Source organism: Alligator mississippiensis, chromosome 4 (genome assembly GCF_030867095.1).
Source record: "Alligator mississippiensis isolate rAllMis1 chromosome 4, rAllMis1, whole genome shotgun sequence".
Classification (NCBI taxonomy): Eukaryota; Metazoa; Chordata; order Crocodylia; family Alligatoridae; genus Alligator; species Alligator mississippiensis.
In genome coordinates this window covers 44,623,745-44,643,852 of record NC_081827.1, presented here as the reverse complement: position 1 = coordinate 44,643,852, position 20,108 = coordinate 44,623,745, and the positions used below count along the sequence as shown (strand labels likewise).

The 20,108-nt window shown below is 44.6% G+C and overlaps 1 protein-coding gene across 8 annotated transcripts in view; it reads right to left on the bottom strand.

Moving 5' to 3' along the window:
• The window catches only part of CADPS2 (calcium dependent secretion activator 2), a 630,383-nt gene that overhangs the window by 329,321 nt on the left and 280,954 nt on the right, over window positions 1-20,108 (bottom strand). For all 8 annotated transcript variants that reach the window (XM_059725932.1, XM_059725931.1, XM_059725930.1 and 5 more), the window contains 2 exons: window positions 19,624-19,704; window positions 2,286-2,522 (listed from right to left, as the gene is read on the bottom strand). In XM_059725932.1, coding sequence (XP_059581915.1) covers window positions 2,286-2,522; window positions 19,624-19,704 — 318 coding nt within the window. The remainder of the gene's footprint in view (window positions 1-2,285; window positions 2,523-19,623; window positions 19,705-20,108) is intronic.

Below are 20,108 nucleotides of genomic sequence, written 5' to 3'. Positions count from 1 at the left end.
TACTTGTTTCCTTAATAACACAAAACATGTCTTAAAATAATACATGGTTCAGAAAAGGACAATGGTCTTAGAAGCATATGCCATTTAAAAAAATGTATATTAAACAAGTTTAAAAAGAACCCTTAAAATAACATACTCTGAGCAGAACCTTTGTCCACCATTTTAAGCATCTCTCCAATATCCTGAAGGCACTTTAGAAGCAATACATGTAAAAGAAGCTCCCTACTAACTGAAAACTACACACTCTTCACTCTCTTATTACACACAACCATCATCAAAACGGGAGGTTGGTATTTCCTGGGATGAATTTTTGCATAAATATATTTAAGCAATGGTCATCAGGGATCCTGGTTTTCTCTGATAAAAAAAATCCAAAATTTTCTAATTTAACACCCCCCCAAAAAATTTTCCATGATTAAAACAAAACATCACTCTCTCTCCACACACACACACACACACATATATATACACACATGAGTGTGTGTATAGATATAGATCTATATATAGATATAACTATATTGATCTATATCTATCTATACATCTCTCTATATAGATATAATCTATATATGCGCACATAACCCACACATATATATGTGTGTGTGGGTATACATGCATGTGAGTACATGTATGTATGTATATATCTATATCTACATAGATAAAGATGTCTGTCTGTATGAGAGAGAGAGAGCGTGAGCAAGCTAAAGAGAGAGAGTGGCATTTTGTTTTAATCATGGAGAAACAGTGATTAAAACACAGCTATCTAGCTATCTATCTATAGATATAGCTAGCTATATCTATATATAGATCTAGAGAAGAGACGCATGATTAGAGGACAAGAGGACAGGCATTATGAGGAGAGGCTGAGAGCCATGGGACTCTTCAGCCTGGAGAAGCAAAGGCTCAGGGGGGATTTGGCTGCAGCCTATAAGTAGATATAGGGTGTGCATCAGGAATTGGGAGAATGTCTGTTCACCAAGGCACCCCAAGGGAAGACAAGGTTTAATGGTCACAAACTGCTGGAAGACAGTTTTAGACTGGACATAAGAAAAAAACTTCTTTACCATCTGAGTTCCCAGAGTCTGAAATAGACCCCCCCCCAGAAATGGTGCAAGCACCCACTCTGGATACTTTTAAGAAACACTTGGATACCTATCTTGCTGGGATCATTTGACCCTAGCTGACTTCCTGCCCCTGGGGCAGGGGGCTGGACCCAATGATCTTGCAAGGTCCCGTCCAGCCCTAATGTCTATGAAATCTATCTATCTATCTATCGGGGTGTTTCATTTAATTACAGAAAAATGTGAATTTGGGGGCTTTTTTTAACTCAGAAAATTTTGCATTTTTTTTTTAGTCAGTGAAAACTGGGATCCCTGCTGATCATGGAAGCAGTTACACTTGTGATTTCTTACTGAAGTCAGTTTGGCTTGTTATGGAGGCAGTGATCCTCTGGATCAGGCTGCACAACTGGGAGCTTACATTTTTCCTGAGTGGTTTTAGGGAGTTAAGAAGGAAGGTGGTGGCCTTATGAAAAATACATTTTTCAGGAAAAAGTTTCAAAATATTTGTTTACTGCTGCTATAATTAAAAAATATGGAGACTTTGAACTACAGTTTTCTTCTTTCAAATGTGTATTTTACAAACCAATGCATAAAATGCATAATTTGTTTATAAATTTCCATGCTTTGAATCCATAACAAATAATGGAACCATATTCCAACATATGTAGAGGCAGATTTACAGGAATTAAAATTATGAAGTAGGGGAGTAGATTTCTGAATGGACTCTCTCTAGTTGTACTACCAAAATAAATCAAACAAAAATAAACATGATGATATTGTCCCAGAGTATGAGACAGATTAGGAGGTAAGGACACTTGAAATTCTCTCTTTTAATCTCAAGCTCTGGAGGTAGGCTGAAACAAAGAACATGATGGGATGCAAAAGCCAAAATGGACTGAAAAATTAAAAAAAAAAAAATGAAGGAATTGATCAGACAACCTTCATCTTAATTTGGCGAAAATATACACAAATTTAATAAATCAGTATGAGATTCGCACTAGGTTGATAATTATAAGCAAGACTCACCTTAACAATATCGTTGTGATTCTGAACCCCACAGTTTGAGAGAAAATGTACGTACATTTGCAGATAAAATCCTAATCATCTAGGAGACAAAATGTAACCCCCAAACATAATGGGGACTAAGGAAGAGGAAGCAACCAAAAATTAGAACTATCCTAGAATCATTCAAAATGGTAGCAATTGTTATATAAAAAGACTGCTTACCTCTAGTGTGAATGAGAGAACCACATCAGATTTTGACAGCTGAATCTCATTTTCATCACCTATGTCCAAGAAAGCTGAATTCTGTGATCGCTTCAACTTCTGCAATTTAAATTCTGGGCCACCTTTAGACACTGGAAGACTTTCCAAATTTGCCATTAACAAATTCACTGAAGACCGCAACTCTTCTATATACATGCCCTCCATTTCTTTCGCTACAAACTTTGGAAATTTTCTCTCCTTGAAAATATTGTTGAAAATTTAGAATATCATTAATTATGTCATATTATATAAATTTATTAATTAAATCAGACAAATGCTTTCAGTCAAAATAATAAAACAAAATATAAATTTGAAACCTAAGGCTTATCTAGTATTAGGTCTTTAAAATACTTGACTTTTGAAAGTCTCTAACTATACTTCTGCCATTAGCTGGAAAGAAGCAATTCAAATCAAGATTTCCATCAAAATCTTCAAATACACAAAACCAAGTGGCACCCTCTAGTCTAGAGAATTTATAGAGATAAAGAAATTAAGGAGCATCTATCAAAATAGCCAAAATAATTCCTTCCGTCTGCATTCTAGATATGAGTACATGTATGCATATTAGGCAGGCAAGGTTCTTGGAGTAGATGTGATGTCTTTTATTAGACCAAATGAGTAGCTGGAAAAAAGGTCTTCGCAATTTTTGGAGCACAGTCACCCTTCTTCAGGCATAGAGAGTTTTTGCTGGTCTGAGACTGAGGAATGAGAGATGCTAAAAGTGTGGCAGGATGTCCATGAGAATGTAAATAAGTAGCAATTAGAAAGACAAAAAGGTAAAGCAGGGAAGGGAGGGGAAAGAAAAGGTCAAAGGAAGACAGTACAGTGATACAATACAAGGTAGAAAAGAGGCTGTCTGTGAAAAAGGAAATAGTTGGAGATCAGGAAAACAGGAATGAGAGAAGTTAAAAGTATGACAGGATGTCAGTGAAAATATAAATAGGTAGAAATAAGAAAAATACACAGTAAAGCAGGGAAGGGAGGGGGTAGAAAGCAGGGACAAAAAAGGCCAAAGGGAAACACTACAGTGGTAGTGTTACAAGGTAAAAAAAGGCTATCAATGAGCAAGGAAATAGATGAAAATCAGGAAGACAAAGGGCAGAAAAGTAGGGGAGGGGAGAAAAGGGTTGGTGGGTGGGAAGAAGACTGTAAGAGGTCAGATCAGGCAGGTACCATGTGAATCAGATGTTGAGTCCATCATTTTTTTTACCTTGTATTGTTACCCTGTAGTGTTTCCCTTCGGCCTTTTTTCTCCCCTGCTTTACCTTTTATTTTTCTAACTTCTACCTATTTACACTCTCACTGATATCCTCCCACACTTTTAGCTTCTCTTATTCCTTGGAGTCTCAGACCAGCAGAGACTCCCAATGTCTGAAGAAGGGTGAGTGCACCCAAAAGTTTCCCTAGAACTTTTTTCCAACTACTCAGTTGGTCTAATAAAAGATATCACATCTACCCAAGGAACCTTGCCTGCCTATGTCCTTAGACCAACATGGCTACAACCAACAAGCCAACTGCATGCTTATTACACATTTTCTCTGCCTTTTTTGCGTGCTTATTAATTGTCAATATTAAATAAAAATCTAACAAAATCTCTCACATCTTTGCTATATGAAGCTTCAATAAAAGTCCAATATCAAATATTTTTCTATTATTTTTATAAAGGTAAAAAACCCCTATTTCTTTAGAAGAAAATGTTGATCTTATAGGAAGAGACTTATTTTAAAACAAAAGTTATAAGGTAGCTCATTTTTACTCACTAATAGAGTTCACTTTTACTCGCTAGACTTCAGAAAGATCACTGATAGCCTTCTTCTTCCAAAATATCTACCTTATTTTTCTTGGTTGTTATTGTGTTTCCCTACAGTCAACTGGGAATGTAAAACCACTATATAAGCTATGTGATCTATGGACAAGGAAATATTAACTAATAAATCACCACAGGCTATTAGAAGTAGACCTGCTGATAATGCTTTCATTAAAATCTTTATGGTTGCTCTTTATAACATATAAGAAATATTAAATGTACCACCAACACTTACCTATCAGATACTAAGGGATAGAGCTTAAGTGATATTCTCAGTGAAATATGAGATACCTTGGTACCTGGTGCAATGACCATGCTTATGCTGAAGGAATACATAAGGTAACATTTTAAAGATTTAATGATGATCTACGGTTTCAGAACAAGCAACCAAAAACTTTTAAACAAATCTAAAAGTCAAATTTGGCATAGGCTTTGAAACCAGTGCATTCAATTTTGTTTTAATTTTTCTTTGTGAGGTGGAACTCATGGTGATTTTAATCCCAAAAGCTTTACAACGTTACACTATTCTGTGAGAGTTGTCAAATGAATATTTTGACTATGTGTGGAAAGTTTCAGTTTCCAGTCAGTACTTGTATTAAAAGCTCTTTCCTCTTACTTGCTGTACTTTTATGTTTCTTGTCCTTTACTTCATTTTGATATTTAAGGATCTGAAACAGCCCTGATTCTGGGCAGCAGCAGAAGGACCGGTGGTAAAAAGAGTGACTTCATTAAAAATTTCTGCATATATGTAAAAGTGAATTGTGCAATTTGCCACTACTATGGATTTGAAAACTTCCTGCACTCAAAAAAGGAGCTACTTGTCTTATTTGATATATGCCTCTGTCTCATGAAAGTATAATCTAGCACAAAGATTGATTTTTTTTTTTTAACATAATTTTTAGGGAATTCAAGTTGTGAGAAATTATGATAGCATGCTGCCTTCAAAATGTTTCAGAAGTGAGAAGGAAAGATATAAGTTTACTTTCCCAGCTCTATTTAAATTTGAGAGTGAAGGTGTGATGTGACTAACAATGTGGAATCAAGAGATCATGAGTCAACTCAGCTTAGTTTAACACTGCCGAAGGCTTATAACAAGGTTCTTAGACCTAGGATAAGATGCCACAGTAATTAAGAAGGCTGGCTGGCTTTGACAGCTAAGGTACTTCCATGTAAAAGAAGTATGCAAATATTTTATAGCAAGATGCCAATATTATCAGAAATTTGTATTGCAGACAAGAGGAGAAATTGGGAGGGAAGGCCTTTGGCATGCATGGATACATAAGCAACTCAGACAGGCTCTTTAGAATAAGCAGAGGATTTACAAGCAACAGAGAAAAGGACTCATCAGTAAGGAGAGATATTTTGTCTGTGATCGAAGAACGGAGGAATAAAGTGAGAATGGCCAAGGTTTAGATAAGTTAGATATTGAGAAGAATATTGGAATGCATAGCAAAACTTCAACGATCATACAAAGAGAAACAGAAGGGAAGAACTGGTGCTGTTGTTTTTTTTCAATTTATAAATGCTGTTGTCCTTTGGAGGCTGAGAGGAGGAGGGCTTGCCTCCCCCTGAAGCATTGGAGACTGACCACAGCTAATGGTGGGATTTTGATTCAAGTGCCCTGGTGCTCGCACCAATACTTAGAACTGAGAGGTTTTGGGCTAAAAGGCCTTCTTGCTTTTTTGTTTGGGGTCATACTGATGACCAGACTTGGGGCCAAAAACGAATTTTTCCTCTAGATCAGACTAGCAAGACTATAAGTTTTTGCTTTGCTTTACAGCAGAGTGCCACAAATCCATCTGTGGGGTACCCCCGTAGTCCCAAATCTGTCCCCACTATCCTGGCTGCTTGTCCCAAGGAACGTTTGCTCCAGGATAACTCTACAAGCCTCAGTTCTGCTGCCCTCACGCTGCACCCCACAGCTGCAGCAAAGGAATCTCTCTGGTCACCCCAAATAGTTTCTGTTTGGGTTGTGAAAGAAATTTAGGTCCCCCTTTCCACAGACTGTGCTAGCCTGGAATATTACTTGCCTTCACATACTTTACCACAGGCAAGCAGTAAAATAACAAACAATAAAAGGATTTATTATATAGGAGAAATGAATTGTACAAGAATAACTGACCATATAGTTTGAAGAGAGAACAAAATGACAAGTAGTTTCTCATCCTCATCTGGCTACAACCTAATCCTTCAGAGTCTTGCCAGTATTTTCAGCAATCATTCTTCCTGCTGATCCTGCCAGCCCTGACCACTGGGGATTTAAGACTCTCACAAAGTCTGGAATAATTCAAAGACCATGACTCTCTCATAGATTACCTCTAAATACCTCCAAGCTAGCCCTATCTCTATTGTGGGTGAGTCTCAGAATCCTCTAGACATTTCTTTTCTTCCTGGAGCATCTGGATTTCCTCTACCTATTTCTCTGGGACTCTTCCACTGTTGTGGGGTTGATTTTCACATTACAGGAAGGCAATCCCTTGGCTGCCCATCCCAACAATAGCCTCTTCTGCCTGTGTTTAGGACTGGCAGTTGTTCATGTCCTAGTAATACAATGGCAAGAGATACATAGCAGTTTTGCCTCCGCCCTTTTTCTTAGGTATGCATTCCTGAGTTTCTTTCACTAAACCATGATATCATAAAAATACATATGGGCAGCATAACATAATCCACACAATGATAAAAATGACAAATTAATATGGTATAACGTGTTTTTTTAATGAGATCCCACAAACCAGATTAGTAAAACAAAATTAAAAAAGCATGCACGACACTCCACAAACACCTCAAAATATTGTGAGGTTCCTGATACGTAGGACTCCATCCTTTTCCTGTAAACCTATGTGCATATATCAACTGTCCAGCTTCTGTGAAGCCATGGGCTGCATGTCGCATGACCCCAGAACCAAGTTCCCTCCCTGCCACACATGTAGCCTTCCCTTCCCCTTGACCCAGGTGCTATGCTGGAGGACTGAGGGGAGACCTGCAGAACCCAGCTGCCACTGCTGTGACAGGAAAGCAAGGGGAGCAGAGGACGGTGGGAGAAGGCAGCTGGGTTGGCTATAGATGGACAGCCCTGTATTAACCAATGATATCTGTGCTACTGCAGTGTCAGGGCATTAATAGTAATCTTGTCTCCCCAACTTTTACTTATGGGATACTATATGCCAGTGGAGATAGAACTTTTTTGGCAAGCATGCCACAAATAAGCTCCACACCTTCCCAAATGCTACTCCAACCCCCTTCTTCTGCATCTTCTGCTGCTCTGTTTTCTGCTCCCAGCCCAATTTGCTGCTGTTTTCTGCTTCCTCCCTTATCTGGCACTGTGCTAGGTATCCCCTTCCCAATCTGCCATGTGCCACACACACAGGCTACTGATGCCACATGTTGGCCACCCCTGCTGTAAAATGCCCTTGGCATACATGGGTGTGTACCCAGTAGGTAGGTGTGAGAGTTTGAAGTGATGTTTTACTAGAATGCTTATGTAAACAGTTGCCTGCATATGCAGGGGACTGGGCTTGATGGCCTTGGAGGCCTCTTCAAATCCTATGCTCCTATAAAACCCAAACCTTCTCTGAAAGATACAAAGCCTACCTGCAAACTCGATAAAACTGATAAATCTATGGTTAGGATCATTTCAACAAAATGAAGCAAACCATTCCCTTTTGATAATCTGAGCTTGGAAGGTTCTTAGACCTAGAAAACTGGATGACATTGGAAATATGGACTCCAAAACGCTGATGAATTCTGAAACAGAAGATTGGAAAGGCTAGGAAAAGAAGCAGGAAATAATTTAGGTTGAGCCACTGCAAGACAGGAAGGATGGGTGCTGACAGACTGTTGGATTAGACTGTGTAAATCAGACTTCAGCACAGGGTCTTGGGGACAAGAATTATGGGGCAGAAGGTCAGTTTGTTCATTGGATCATTCTCTTAGTTAAGATAATATATTGAGTTTTCTAAGTCTAAGAATCTTTTAAAGCAGGACTGTCAAATATTCTGCCCACAGGTTGGCTCTGGTCTGTGGAGCTGCAGCATCTGACCTTTAGGGCTCCCAGGAGGAATTCAGAGGCATCAAATCTTGGGTTTTTATAGTAAGTTTTTGTGAATGCTTTTAAAATATACTTTTTCCTTAGCAGAGGTTGCAAAGGGCATACCTGTCTGCATGGTAATAAGTACAGCTGTGCAAATAATTCATAACACATAATTTATTCAACAAATTTTTTTTTGTTTCTGCAATATCAGTGAACACACTATTTTGGCAAATTAATTCATTATTTAAAATGATACAACATTCTCAGGAATTCTGTTTACTCCCTAGTGTATGTATAAAAAAATTGACATTTCAAAGTAGTAACTGATTCTTCAAATGTGATTGGTCAATGAGTAATAATACAACCTTGCTGTTGCTTCCTAATTGGATGGACTTAACCAAGAACTTAGGTCACATTTCTATGAGAATGATTAATGGAAAGCAAATTTAATAGATGCCTGCAAATTATTATTAAAAGATATTGGGCTTGTGCCCTTTTTCCTTCTTTATGATGCACCCAGAAAAACTAAAAGGTTGTTTTCTTGTCTTTATTTTTTATTGCTTGCAAGAAAAATGCTCACTTTTTTTTTTAAAAGGTATATCCTATTTTCCCTGTTTTTGCTGGGGGGATTCTATGGTCATTACTCAAAATGTTAAACACTGAAGTTAAATATATTTTAATGAGACAACCATCTTTTAAAATCTAAAATTCTCTTCCTGTCAGCTACTTGGTTGTCATCCTTTGCTCCTCTAATGGCACCATTGCACTTGTCCCTGGGCACTGTAAAGTCCTTCAGTTTAGTTAGGACCCATATTTGTAAAGTACAAATAAAATTCATTCTTTGAGATTGTACAGAGTTCAGATCAGGGCAGAAAATGGTCACACACACACACACACACAAAAGCTGCTTGTGCCTTTGATTTGCTGAACGTTTGCTTGGTCGGCTGTGTGTGTTTGGGGCATGAAGCTGGGAGTGATTGCTGACTGCTGAGTGACCACTGATTGCTGAGTGATTGCTGCTTGGCCTGACAGAAGCCTTAACGAGGGGACAGAGCCAGTCCAGGCCCAGCAGGGTATAAAAGGAGACAGCCCAGGAGACCAGGGAGCCAGTGAACAGGGGCTGCAAACAGGGTAAAGCAGTTTTCAGGCCAGTTCCTAGTCAAGTTGGTGGGCACTCCCCAGCTTTTTGAGGGGCAAGTCTTTCAGCTTGGTATGAGGAAGCAGAAATAAAAGGAACCCTTTCGGGCCAATGAGCAACAGACCAGCTTCCAGGCGAGTTCATTAGGGGAGGTCTGCTTGGAAGAAGAGCAGTAAGAGAGAGAATACATATTAAGAGACACAGGGAAATGGCTGGAGGACGTCGCAATGCCAGAGCCACTGCCACTGCCTCTGCTTGCACCTGTGAGGCTTCTGTCCAGGCAGGACCACTCACCATTGTGGGGACTGCAGCTTGAAGGTTCTTTCCAGTGACAGCCAGATTGGGGGTGCCTGTGGTGCAAGTGGTGCCTCCTAGTGGTGTCTCTGAGGGAACAGGCAAGAGAATTGTGGGAGAACATGGTGAGGCCCTGAAGCATCCTCTGCCATGAGGCATTCATTGATTCAGGGCTGGAGGAGTCCTCCAGGACTGTGGCGGAAGAAATGCCAGATGCAGCGCTAGAGAAGAGAGAGGACATGGACACCCAAGAGGGTGGAAGCTGGAGGCTTGCGACTTCTGGCAGCATGCAGAAATCTTCACCTCCACCTGCAGTCATTCATCTGGAGAATAGATATGCAGCCCTAGCAGCAGAGAGGGAGGAGCACATTCCAGTGGTGGAGGAAGACAGGGCAGGCCCAACCAAGGTCGGAAGGATCAAGATGACTGCCACCAAGAAGCAATGGGTAGCAATGGTTGGAGATTCACTTCCACCAGGGATGGAGAAAGCCATCTGTCGACCTGACCTGTTGTCTTGGGAGGTCTGCTACAGCTTGCCCAGATACTGGATCTGAAATGTCATGAAAGGACAACCGATGTTCATCTACTCCATGCTTCTCAACCACGTGGGCACCAATGGTACTGCCAGGGAAGACCCTGAGCAGATCAAAAGTGACTATAGGGCTCTGGGTGCAAGGGTGAGGGAGTCTAAAGGTCAGTTTGTGTTCTCATTAATCCTTCTGGTCAAGGGAAAGGCCTGGGCAAGAGCAGATGCATCCTGCAGATCAATGCCTGGCTGCGTAAGTCATGTCGCCAGCAGGGCTTTGGCTTCTTCGACCCTGGGATGTTGTTCCAAGAAGAAGGATTGCTGGAAAGAGATGGGATCCACCTGATGAAGAGAGGAAAGAGCGTCGTGGCAGACAGGCTCACTAATCAAGTGAGAAGTGTTTTAAACTAGGCTTGCCTAAGGATGGAGACCAAAGCCCTGAGGTAAGTGGGGAAGCGGGAGACCTGGAAGAAGAGCAGGAAGGATGGGGCAACAGGGGAGGTGCTCTCATACTTTCTGAGAAATCAGGACAATCAACTAGTTACCACAGGTGCCTGTACACAAATGCATGGAGCCTGGGAAACGAGCAGGAACAATTGGAAGTCCTTGCACAGTCAAGGAACTATGACATGACTGGAATAACAGACTTGTGGGATAGGTCGCATGACTGGAGCACTGTCATGAATGGGTGTTCAGGAAGGACAGGGAGGGGAGAAGAAGAGGAGTTGCGCTTCATGTAAAAGAGCCATATGAATGCTCAGAGCTCCAGTATGAAGCTGGAGATAGGCGTGTTGAGACTCTCTGGGTTAGGGACAGAGGGGAAAGCAACAAGGGTGATTTCATCATGGGGCCCTGCCATAAACTACCATGCCAGGAGGAAGCAGTGGATGAGACTTTCTTCAAACAGTTAGCAGAAGCAGGAAGTGCCACAGTTGGACAATGCATGGGTCAGGCGAGACCAAGGGATCCACCAGGGGCCTGACAAAGACCCTCCGTAGGCCGTATCTGGCCTGCAGGCCATATTTTGCCCACCCCCTGATTTAGAGCTTAGTTTTGGGGCAGAAAAACCACCAATTTTTCTCTTTATTAAGGAACCTCTTTTTATATCATCTCACTCACTTCTTCAGCCCTAGCTATGAAGAATTCCAATATAATTGGGGATGTATAATCAGAAATAATTATAGATATAAGTATTATATTTTTATAGGAATTGGGCATGAGCTACAACGGTCAGATTTGGAGCCAAGGTTGACAATGTAGGGTCGTTTGGCTTTTAGGTCTTTGTCCTGATCTACTTTTTGGGGGTTTTTTTATTTATTTATTTTTCTGTTCATATACTTCTTGAGGCTACAAATAATATCTGAGATTATATTTATCAAGTGACTTTCCTGACTTTTTCTATATTCCTATACAGAAGGATTCTTCCTCAGCCCCTTGTGACACCACCTAGGTAGCCTTTAGGTTCAGACCTGGTCCCTATGTATAGTTATTTAATCTGTCACTAAAATCCAAATATTTGTTTCTTCATTTGGAGATGAAGGTTAGAGGGGAGAGAAACAACACCACAAACTGAAATTTGGCCAGAACACAATGGCTGCAGTACCAGTCTGATTTAAGTCTCTTCAGAATATTTGCTATGTCTAACAAATATGAGACTCTAGGAACATTTCTTATTCTGCTGGTAATGGGACCATTTTTCTTGTGGAGTAAATGCTTACAGCAGGGGTGGGCAATTATTTTGGGTGGAGGGTCGCTTACCAAGTTTTGACAAGGCATCAAGGGCCACATGACAGGCAGCCAGGGGCAGATAAATATTAATTTTCTAACATTTTAGGGGTCCCACAGGCCAGACAGAATGGCCTGGTGGGCCGCATGTGGCCCGAGGACCGCATTTTGCCCACCCCTGGCTTACAGGAAGGAGAAAAGCTCTCTCAACTGTAATTTGATTTTCTAATAGGTATAAGATCAGTTAAGATTTTAATATACTTAGGTTTAAGCATCCTAACTGACCAGTTGAAAAAAGGATGAATAAATATAAAAAAAATGCTCTCAAAGACTCTTTCTGATCCTAGATCAACACATATCTAAAAGACTTGCCTTTACTAGGTGGGATAATTCAACTTTTATGATAAAATATATTTTTGGTATTTTTATGAACTCTCAAAATCACAAATTTTATACAGGAAGAATTAATATTGTGCTCTTGGAAAATTTCAGAAATATGTTGATCACTAAAAAGTGCAGTTATTCTTTTTAAGTTAGAACACTGCTTGTATGAAAGCCAGCTTTCACGAAAAGGATCTATTCTTCTTAACTTTGAAGTATGAAAATAAAAGGCCCTAAGAATAGGTTATCCTGTATAAACAAAGTCTCAGATTTCATACAGCCAATCTTAATTATTTTATTCCTTTCAGAAATATCTGAGCCACATATGTTTGTAGTGGAAATGACTAATAGATAAAAATCCATTCTATTTATTCCAAGAGTAATACAAAAAAGGGAGGTTATAATGTGCCTTCTCTGTTTATTTTGAAGACCTTGATCACTTGGGTCTAGGTGACCTTTGAGGCTCTTACCTGCTGCAACACATCTTATCCTAGATGATCAACACAGAAAGGAAGGGCTCTTGTTCAAGGACTTCCCTTTATTGAAAGCAAAGCTTTAAAAGGTTTCTATAGAGGGTATTAAGGTTCATGCTTTGCAAAATTCTGCACTTGATACTCAATAACTGTGCTGCTTTCCAAGTGATGGTACTGTATAGAAAGAGTAAGAAATCTACATTTTTCCAGAATACAGGTTTCCCTCGATTTATGCTGGTTCTTTATATGCAAATTCGCTCTTATGCGATGAGCGTATATAGACCCATTATTTGTTACATGCAAGTTAAATATACTCTTATGTGATCAGCATAGATGCACCCCCCCCCCCCAGCAGGTAAGTTTGTGGGGGGAGGAGATAGGGCCATGGCCCCACTCACTCCAGCCCCGGCTGCAGCAGCCTCGGGAGCAGCTGGCAATGTGCTCTGCCTGTCCCTCTGTACCTAAGCTCCACTTATCTGCACTTACCTCTGCTCCTAGGCTGCACCATGCCCTGGTGCAGGCTGCTGGTGTCAGCTGCTCCCAGGGCCACTGCAGTATGGGCTGGGGTGAGTGCGGAGAAATGGAGGCCCAGGCAGTGTGGGGCATGGCACTCACCCCAGCTCTAGGAGCAGCCAACACTAGCTGCCTGTAGCAGCTGGGCTGCACTGTGCCCTGGACCCTGTGGGGCTCTGCTGGTCCCCACTCACTCCAGCTCCTGCTGCAGTAGCCCCGGGAGCAGCCGATGCCAGTTGCCTGTAGCCTCTGGACTGCACCGTGCCCTGGTACAGGCAGCTGGTGTCAGCTGCTCCTGGGGCTACTCCAGCATGGGCTCGGGTGAGTGTGAATAAGTCGAGCCCTGGACGGTGCAGGGCGTGGCAATCATCCCAGCCCTGGGAGCAGTCAACACCAGCTGCCTGTAGAAGCTGAGCTGCACCGTGCACCGAGCCCCCTAGGACTGTGTCGGTCCCCACTCACCCCAGCTGCAGCAACCCCTGGAGCGGCTGACACCAGCGGCCTGCAGCTGCTGGGCTGCACTGGGTATCAGTTGCTCCCAGGGCCGCTCTGGCACAGGCTGGGGTGAGTGTTGGCTGCTTCCAGGCCTGGGGTGAGTGCTGTGTCCCGTGCCACCCAGTGCTTCACTTGTTCACACACACCCCAGCCCGTGCTGGAGCGGCCCCTGGAGCAGCTGACAGCAACTGACTGCACCAGGGCATGGTGCAGCCCAGCTGCTACAGGCAGCTGGTGTTAGCCACTCCTGGGGCCAGGGTGAGTGCAGTGCTCTGCGCTACCTGGGGCTCCGCTTGTCTGCACTCACCCCAGTTCAGGAGCAGCCAACACCAGGGGCCTGCACCAGGGCACAGTGAAGCCCAGGAGCAGAGGTGAGTGTGGACAAGCAGAGCCCCAGGCATGGGGAGCGGGGACAGACAGAGCACAGTGCAGCCCAGTGGCTGCAGGCAGCTGGTGCTGGTTACTCCCGGGGCCACTGCAGCCGGGGCTGGGGTGAGTACCGCTCTGTTCCCTCTGCTTTTCTGCCTTGTGCAGCCTGGGAGTGGCACCCTTCCCCCTGCCCCTTCTTTAGTCCCAGCCTCACTCCCTCCCTTCCTCCCTCACTGCCATGGGAGCCTATCCCTATTTGTTATATTGTAAAGTGGGTTTGCCTTCTGCAAATTTAATTTATACACCATTCTCCGGGAATGCATGTACTGCATAAATTGAAGGAAACCTGCATATATTTGTGCAGAGGAAGAAGCTGGAAAAAAACTGAACTAAATTTTCATACAAGTCAGGAGGATAATTAGCTTTTTCCCTTCCCAAAAATGAATTCACCAGTAAGCCAGACAAAATGTAAGTCTTACATTTTAGAAAGATTCTTATTTGTAAATATTGTAGAACCCTTATTTGTAGTTTCATTCCACTAGTTCTGACTGGGGTTATCTATTCTCCATACTCACTTTAAACTCAAAAAGCAAAGCAGAAGTTAGGGCAGGGTGCCACTAATTGGTTCAGGGAGCCTTGAACTTTTACAGGCACCAACCTCTATTACCAGATGCTAGTAAGTGCCACCCTGCCCTACCTTCTACCTGACTTCAAACAAACAAACCTAACTAGTTCTGTACTTAACACAGGGTGGAGAATTATTTCAGCTGGAGGGCGGCTTAACTAGTTTTGGTGAGCTATTGAGGGCCACAAGGTTAGCTCTGCCCCTTGACAGGTGCCCCGCCCCCTGGTCGCCATCTTGGGACAAGAAGCCCCACCCATTTTCTTTGCCAACGGAAGTCCCTCCCATGTTCCTAGAAGTATTCCGGGGGGCGGGGCAGCGAGCTCCATCTTGAAACCAGAAAAAAAAACAAATCATATACTTAAAAAAAAATCCAAACATCTACTATAATGTATTTTAATTTTATTTTTAAAAGATGTTTGTCCTGATTTGTGTGTTTGCATAGAAGTGATTGCAGAACAGCTCAAAAAAGTCTTACTATTCTGAAGGGGTGCGGGGGGTGTGCATGGTGGGTGTGGGTATGGTGGGTGGGGGAAGGTGTGAAGGGGTGTGGGTGCAAGAGTGTGCATGTGTGTGAATATGGTGTGGGAAGGGGTGGGTATGTATATGTACGTGGGTATGGTGGGGAGGTTGGGTGGGGGCTGCGGGGTTATGGTGGGGGGTGGGAGTGTGTTGGGGTATAGTGGAGGTTGGGGTTGTGTGGAAAGGTGTGTGTGTGTGTGTGTGTGTGTGTGTGTGTGTGTGTGTGTGTGTGTGTGTGTGTGTGGTGGGGGGGGGGGTCCTCTCAGAGTCCCTGGAGTGTGCAAGTCTCTTAAGCTGCATGTGGTGGCAGTGAGCAGAGCCAGCCCTGCCCAGCCCCACAGTGCGCAACTCCCCATGCTCCACCCCCCACCCCCCAAGTCCCCGGCTGCAGGTGGGGGCAACATGCAGGGCCAGCTCCACCTGTCCCGATAGGGCCAACAGCACTCCCACCCAAGCCCCTAGTCACACATGGTGGCCGCAAGTGGGGTCACCTCTACCCAGCCCCATAGCATGCAGCTCCCATGCTCCCACCCAAGTCCCCAGACACAGATGTTTGTAGCATGTGGGGCCAGCCCCACCTGGCCCTATAGTGCTCCTGCCCATGTCCCCAGCAGCACATGCTGGGAGCGTGTGGGCCCAGCCCCACCCGGCCCCATAGTGTGCAGCTCCTGTGCTCCTGCACCACGTGGGGCCAACTGAGCCTGTGCTCCTGGCCCCTTTTACCCCAGCTAGAGTCCCTGGCCCCAGCCCAGTGGGGCCCATACCTGCATTTTCAGGCTTGCAGCATCCCAGCTGCCTGCTGGGAGCAGCCCGGGCTCCTCGCTGGCAGCAGCTACCCAGAGCTGGGGCCAGCTGCAGCTGGGAGGCTCTGGAGCCCCGACATCAGCTCTATAGCAGCACATGCACACGCGCCTCGGAGCAGGCGGTGGGAGGGGCCTGAGGCAGCACAACCCCCATCTCTCCCCCGTTCCTGGCACAGAGCTGGTGACTGGGCTCTGGAGCCCGGCGCAGCTGTTTGTAGCCAGACTGGACTCTGGGCAGGCTGCAAACAGCTGCACTGGGCTCCACAGCTCTGGCATCAGCTCCATGATGCCGGTGACTGCACAGGCACCTCAGGGCAGGCTGCGCTGCCCTGCTGTCTGCCCTGAGGTGCCCGTGCAGTCACTGCCAGCATGGAGCTGATGCCAGAGCTGTGGAGCCTGGTGCAGTTGTTTGCAGCCTACCCGCTGCTTGCTGCCACTGCCCAGAGCCCAGGCTGATTACAGATAACTGTGCCAAGCTCTGGAGCCCAGTCATCAGCTGTGTGCCAGGAGCGGGGAAGAGACTGGGGTTGCGCTGCCTCAGGCCCCTCGTACCACCCACTTCGAGGCGCGGGTGCATGTGCCAGTACACAGCTGATGTCGGGGCTCTGGAGCCCAGTACAGCTATTTGGAGCCTCCCAGCTTCAGCCAGCCCCAGCTCTGGGTAACTGCTGCCAGCTGGGAGCCTGGGCTGCTCCCAGCAGGAAGCTGGGATGCTGCAAGCCCTGCTGGGAGGAGCCCGGGCTCCAGCAACTACCCAGAGCCAGGGTAGCTGCTGACAGCCACAGAGCCTGGGCTGGGGGCCAGGGGCAGCAGGGCTGGGTGGCAAGGGGCACAAGCAGGGCATCCTGCCCTCATTTTGTTTTTCTGGCATGCTGGCACTCCGGCACCTTCCAAGGTAGGCATTGTGGTGTTTTTTGGCACTCCGGCCAAAAAACATTGCCTACCCCTGATCTAACCTAAACTTCCATTGAAAAAACTTGAGACCACTGCTCCTTGTTCTGTCATCTGCCACCACTGAGAATAGTTTAGCTCATGGGTGGGCAATTATTTCGGACGGCAGGCCGCTTACCAAGTTTTGAGAAGCTGTCGAGGGCCACATAGATAGCCCCGCCCCTTGACAGGTGCCCCACCCCTGAGCACCATCTTGTGACTGAAAGTCCCGCCCACTGGCCCCTGACCTTTGCCACCAGAAGTCCCTTCCCTTGGCCCCGGAAGTACTCCTTTCAGCAAGGGTTTTGCCATCTCAGAACCAGAAACATATCAAATTATATTCTAAAAAGCGAACATCTACAATATTCGTTAATTTGATTTAAAAGATATTGTTGTCCTGATTTACATGCGTTTGCATTGAGCCCATAGAGATGATTGCACAATACTTTTGTATGTTGTGGGGGAGTGGGTATGTGGGGTGAGGGAGCGTGTGTGTGTGTGTGTGTGTGTGTGTGTGTGTGTGTGTGTGTGTGTGTGTGTGTGGATATGTGGGCTATGGGCGGGTATGGGGCTTGTGGAGGGATGTGTGTAGGGCAAGGGTGACTGGGGTTTGTGTATGGCAGTGCGAGGAGGGGTGTGGGTACATGTGTATGGTGGGTTGTGCATGTAGGACTCACTCTATAAATACACACATACGCTGCTCATGAGCCCACACACACACACACACACACACACACGTACCAGCATGGTCCCATGCTCCACGGTCCGGTGATGCAGCTGGGAGCCACGTGGTGCTGGAGCAGGGCAGGGGCAGGAAAGCAGGGAACTGGTTGGGGATAGGGTGGGGCTGGGCTGCTCAAGCCTGCTGAGGGCTCCCTCTGGGTCCTACTACCCCTGGGTCCTGTCAGCTTTGGACAGGCTGCCTGGAGTGAATAAATATTTCTTTATTAAATTTTTAGGGGCCCCACAGGCCAGACAGAATGGCCTGGTGGACCGAATTTGGCCCATGGGCCATATTTTTCTCACCCCTGGTCTAGCTCCATCCTCTTTGTAACCACCCTTCAGGGTTGGCCTATAATTGGAGCAATACCATGTACTGTTGTGATAGACTATAATTACTGGAGCTACATGTGCACAAAGAACCAGCAAAGGACAGAATCAGCACAGAGTCAGGTAATGATCTTCATTAGATATGGCTCTATATCTCCCAGGAAATTCTGAGTTAGAGGGAGGCTCATCTGTCTCTTTTTACAGATGGGAGCCCTGCCTCATCTTGGGATGGAATAATACAGCAGTTTCTGAACTGTGACTCGTAACCCCAAATGGGGTGACAACATCAGCGGATGGGGTCGTGGGGGTAGGAGGCTGTGGGTTGGGAGTGAGAGGCCAAGCTGAGGAAATGGGGTCATGCTGAGGAAATGGGGCTATAAATGGGGTCATCCTGAGGAAAAGTTTGGGAAGCACTGAAATGATGTCCTGGGATAGTAAAGCAGGGGTTCTTATCCCAAATGCATAATTAGCAGAAATTTCTCTGACCACCCATAATCCCTTAACTTCCACCCATAATAAAAAAGATACAAAAAATAAATTAGCATTTTTTCTAAAATGTCATAAATAGTATTCCCTATTTTAGCTGCTGTCCTTTATATCAGTGGTCCTGAACTGGGGTGCTGTGGCCCCCCGGTGGGCTGTGAGCAGGTTTCAGGGGGTCTGCACTACACCCCACCCCACCTCCCCTCCACAGAAAATTCATGGCATAAGGGGAGCAACGGCTGGGTGATGGCAGCAGGGTAGTGCTGCGGCCCAGCATGCTAGCAGCTGATAGTGGGAGGAGATGAGGGCAGCAAGGCCCTTTGCTCCAGCCTGTTACTCCTTGAGCTGCTACTGGCACATGGAAGGTGTGGGGGTCCTGGTGGTGCCAGCAACAAGTCTTGCCGGCCTGCTCAGCCCTTCCACACCAGGTCCTGCCTCCTGGACCATGGAGGAAGTTTCTCCCTGTGCTGGTCTACCCAGGCTGCAGCCCAGTGCCCACTGTGGGCACAAAAATCCAGGGGGGGAGGAAGCTATGCCCCCCTAGTGTATCCCTATGCCCCCTTCACCTCACCTATGCCCTCCCCCCACACACTGGATATGCAGAGAAACAGTTGTTGTGGCACAAGTGGGCCATGGACCTTTTACAGCATGCTAGTGGGGCCTCAGGAAGAAAAAGGTTGAGATCCTCTGATTTAGATTACCTGCTAAATTCACTCATGGCTTTACTACATGCAATGCCAAAATCTATCCCAAATTTTAACCCTTCCCACTACATTAAATGAATACATAAAAAAATTGCTTACATGAACAGTTCAACATGTGCGCGCATGCATGCACACAAATTTATACCCTCCTTTTTTACTTTCCATTAAAGCTTACTGACAATGAAAGACGTTTTCTATAATATAATGATCTGATTATCAAGGAAGTGTGGTTTATTTTTTAACAGATTATTTTAGATAGAAGTTTTTTCTTCCACACTGTTGCACATTACAAATATACATTTGTATTTCCTATTTCCTCTTCCTGCCTATTTCCTCTTCAAAGGATCAAAGGTTACAGCACTCAAAAATGGACATTATGTAAGTACGTGCACACACTACAAATCTGTAGCTACAAAAGTGACAAACAAATTTACCTTTGCCATTTGTTCTGCCAGTTGTAGACGTCCGTCTAGCTCACGTCTGATCTGAGCTGCTTGTTCATCTGCATTATCCAGCTTAGATATAAAGCAAACAAATTGCAAAAATTAATCATGTGGGATATGCTCTGGTAGAACAGAGCATTTTTATTTTATAGAGTTTAAATATTTAAAAAATGAAGGACTAGCAGAAAAAATACATCCTCTATTTGAATATAACAATTTCTGAATAAATATTAAGGTCTGACTTTCAGCAAAAATGTAAGAAATATACATTTGAAGGTGAGAGACAAGTTTTAATCATGGCAAATACAAATGCAGAGTACAGGGGTGGTATTGGTTATTCTGTCACACAAAGGGAACAGAATGGAATAGTTGTGCCTAAAACTTTCCAGGTTTTCCTTCACCTCATTCATTTGTTAGATTTACATGCTTTTTTCCCCCTCCAAAGATGTTCAGGGTAGGTTACAATAAAAGACAAA